A 4,313-nucleotide genomic window follows, 5' to 3' on the forward strand; every position below is an offset into this window, starting at 1 on the left:
CCATTGGGCCTTCTCACTAGTCACCACCATAATCCCACGGGCACTCAAGATGGATATAATTGACAAGGGATAAATATTTTAAAAGAGGGTTGGAAAACTTGGCCTGAGAGTGTCAAATTTTACCAACGTATTAAAAACCGGTTGGAACCGGCCGGTCGAACCGGTTGGACCGGGAACCGAGAGAGGGAGCGGTTTAATTATCACCGGTTTAACATTAATTTCTGAACCGGATTGAACCAGTCAGTTTTTAGAAAAAACCGATTGAACCAGTCAAAATAAACCGGTTGAACCGGTTAAACCGAATAAAAACATATGAAAAAGAACCATTTACATAATAAACATTCGTGATTTTTTTCAAATCTATTTAGCTTTCTCTAAATAAAAACATATGGTAAAAGTTATAAATTCTTTTGATGTTTTTGTATTCATCAAAAACTATATTTCGTTTCGGTATTATATTTTATTTTCTTTTTGACGTATATGGATTGATGTAAAATAGTAAAACTTATGGGTATGTGTTATTTTAATGTATTTGGATTCATCTACAACTTATAATTATGTGTATTTTTAATGTTTGAACTTGTAAACATGATATTCCTAATTTCTATATGTATGTATGTGTAGGAAAATAGAAAAAAAAACATGAAAAATATAAAAACCGGTTCACCCGGCGGTCGAACCGGAAACCGGTCACTGTACCGGTTTAACTAAAAAACCGGTTTTTAAAACATTGAATTTTACAGAACTAAAGGAACAATTGGCATAAAAAAATATACCAGATGCTTGGAATTATATCCAAAAATAAATGAAGGCTTAAATTGAAAAGTTTGGCGTCAATTACTATAACATTTATTTATCGTCTAAAAATATAACGAAACATGTCAAATTAATAGTTTTTTATTTTTTATAACTAAATATAGAGGTCGCAGGATGTTGTGACTCAACAGAATTTGGGTGCTCGGCAATTCAATCTCAGGGAAAGTCTGGTGGTCTATTAAGCATTTAGGACAACAGGGTATTCAAAGTCTCTGAGATCATAAAATCGAGATACCTACCGGCAACAATTGGGAGATGGGAAGGAATTCAAGGGAATACCATCTTAGTAAATGTATATGGGCCACATTTTAGTACAGAGGAAAAAAAGCTTTGGGAAGAATTGCTACAAATTAAAAGGGATAGAGGCGGTACTTGGGTAGTGTTTGGAGATTTCAACACAGTTAGACGGGTTGACGAGCGGTATAATTCACAGTTTTGCTCTCAGTCTGCTTTTCACTTCAATAGATTCATCAATGAAGCAGGCCTTAATGACATTCGAATGGGTGGACTTCGGTATACCTACTGCTGCCAAACGGATATCAAACTAAGTAAACTCGATCGCTTCCTGGTATGTAATAACTTTCTAAACGCCTTTCCATCAGTCTCTGTTACAGCACTCCCAAGGGATCTATCTTACCACAGCCCCATTGTTCTAAAAACTGTTGCACCCGATTTTGGAAAACCCCCATTTCGCTTTTTCAACTCATGGATGCAGAAGGAAGGTTTCGATACTATATTTGCTAAAGCCTGGCATAACTTCATGGGGTATGGCACCCCGGATTACTATCTGGTGGCCAAGCTCAAATTTTTGAAGAATGAATTCAAAAATTGGAGGGAAAGTGAGTACCCAAAGGAAACAGTTAAATTAAAAAGACTTAAACAACAGGTGCACAACATTGAATGCTTGGCGGAAATGCGACAACTCAATGAAATGGAGATCAATGTAAGACGATCTAGAATATAGAAAATAGTTGAAATGGAGAAATTAGCAACCTTGGATCTGAAACAAAAATCCAGATTAAATTGGGTGATAGACGGGGATGAGAACACATCTTTTTTCCATGGATATGTGAATAATAAACATAGAAAGAATAGTATAATGGGGCTGCAGATTAACGTAGCCCTGTCAAAAATACCCGTTACCCGAATTACCCATCCGATTTTTTCTGGTAACGGGTAAATCGGGTCGGGTAAATCGGGTATCGGGTTAATTTTTTTGGGTAAGTGGGTAACCCGGATTTTTTTCGGGTCGGGTAAAGGGTAAGTTGTTTGGGTTTCGGGTATACCCGATTACCCGAAATACATATAAGAAATAATGTTCCTTTATGAGTTTATCTAACCCCCCCAATTCCCAAATCCCAATTTCCCTCGTTGAGGCTCGTTCTATTTTCCCCATGTCAAAAAACCCCCGTACCTCGTCCGCTCTTCGTTGGTATTCGTCACCAACGGATGACTATATTGAAGTAGAAGATGAGACGATTGAAGTTGACAACCCAACCCATGATCAAGTTCCACAAGAAAAATAGAAAAAAAAATAAAGAATTCAACCCAAGATCGAAAGTTTGGAAAGAATACTTGATATCTCAAATATTATTGAGTAAAAAATCTCAATGTTTAAAGTTTAGCACGACATACTTATTTCATTACATTTATTTTTAGGTGCCACTAAAAAATTTAAAAAAAAAATTTAAAAATCGGGTAATACCCGAATTACCCTTACCCGACCCATTACCCAAATTACCCGAATTTAATTTGGGTAGGGTAACGGGTAAATTTTTTTATATGAAAAACCCGAATTACCCGAAACCCGAAAATTTTACCCGATCAACACCCCTAGATTAACGGATTATGGGCTATAGATGTAGACACCATCAAACAAGAAGCTTTTAAATTTTATCAAAAGAAATACTTGGAGAAGTGGCCATCGAGACCAAAGCTGATCAGCAACAAATTCACCCCATTGGGAGCACTTGATAAAGCTCCGCTGGAAGCCCTATTCACTAATGATGAGATCAAGTGTGCTGTATGGGCATGTAGGAATGAAAAGGCACCGGGACCTAATAGATTTTCTTTCCAATTCATTAAGAAATATTGGGCGGAGATGCAAGAGGATGTAATAAATGTTGTTAAGTATTTCGAAAACTATGGGAGGCTTGGAAGAGGATGCAACTCCTCTTTCATCACTCTAGTCCCAAAAATCAAGGATCCACTCACGCTTGGTGACTATAGACCTATAAGTCTAATTGGATGTCTTTACAAGATAATTGCAAAAATCTTGGCTCATAGATTAAAAAAGGTTATTGGTAAGTGCATTGGTGAGGTGCAATTTGCATTTGTCGAAGGGAGGAATATCTTGGATGGCCCGCTAATTGTGAATGAACTATGCTCCTGGAGTAAGAAAGTTAAAAAGAAAATGTTACTCTTCAAAGTGGATTTCGACAAAGCCTTTGATTCAGTCAACTGGGAATACCTTGACTCAATTCAAATGCAACTTGTAATGGAGAAGGTGGATTCAAGGGTGCTTACGTTCCGCAAGAGCATTTGTACTCTTAAATGGTTCACCCACAAAGGAGTTCAAGATGGAACGGGGAGTTAGACAAGGCGATCCGCTATCACCTTTTTTGTTCATTATCGCCATGGAGGGGCTCAATATTGCAGTAAAAATAGCCTGTGAGAAAGGAATTTGACTGGGATTTCTCTTCCACATTCAGAAACAACTATATCTCACTTATTTTACGCGGATGATGCTCTATTCGTTGGTGAGTGGGATAAAGAAAACATTAAAAACCTTGCAAGAATTCTAAGGTGCTTTCATGTCACTTCAGGCCTCAAGGTCAATTTTCACAAATCGCGGGTTATTGGAGTTGGAGTTGACATGCATGAGGTTAACCGGTATGCCACTCCCCTTGGATGTGAACCGGCCAAACTTCCTTTCAGTTATCTAGGCGTACCAGTAAGAGGAAACATGAAGTTGAAAAAAACTGGAGACCGGTAATTGAGAGATTCCAGGCTAAACTATCTACATAGAAATCAAAAACCCTTTCAATGGGGGGGGGGGGGCGTCTCACCCTATGCAAAGCAGTTCTTGGTAACCTACCTACTTACAATTTCTCGCTTTTCGTTGCACCTGATGGAATCATAAACTCTTTGGAAAGTATTAGAAGGAAATTCCTATGGGGTATGAATGATGACGGGAAGAGAAAAATCAACTGGGTCTCATGGCAAAAGGTGGTGTCCCCTAGAGAAGCTGGTGGTCTTGGTTTGAGTTCGCTTAGAGCCCTAAATCTGGCACTAATTGGAAAATGGTGATGGCGGTTGTGAGGTGATGGAACGATTCTATGGAGGGAGACTATTATTGGTATTCATAATCTCAAGAACAAGGCTGCATATTGTATTTCAAAAAATCCATTCCGGGTGTTTGGAACAATATAGCAGGGGTAAAAAGTGACTTCTCGAAAGATGGAATCAATTTTGATGAAGTAATCAAAAAACAGGTG

General features: G+C 38.1%; 1 protein-coding gene across 1 annotated transcript; it reads left to right on the forward strand.

Annotated features, from left to right (window-relative positions):
- Nucleotides 1-642: 642 nt before the first annotated feature.
- Nucleotides 643-3,412, forward strand: LOC145050401 (uncharacterized). Its single transcript, XM_078998656.1, has 3 exons — nucleotides 643-695; nucleotides 1,129-1,759; nucleotides 2,720-3,412. The coding sequence occupies exons 1-3, from the start codon at nucleotides 643-645 to the stop codon at nucleotides 3,410-3,412; spliced, it is 1,377 nt and encodes a 458-aa protein (XP_078854782.1).
- Nucleotides 3,413-4,313: the final 901 nt, after the last annotated feature.

The sequence above is a fragment of the Lactuca serriola genome, chromosome 5 (assembly GCF_051521515.1).
Source record: "Lactuca serriola cultivar US96UC23 chromosome 5, Lser_US96UC23_V15, whole genome shotgun sequence".
NCBI classification, from domain to species: Eukaryota; Viridiplantae; Streptophyta; class Magnoliopsida; order Asterales; family Asteraceae; genus Lactuca; species Lactuca serriola.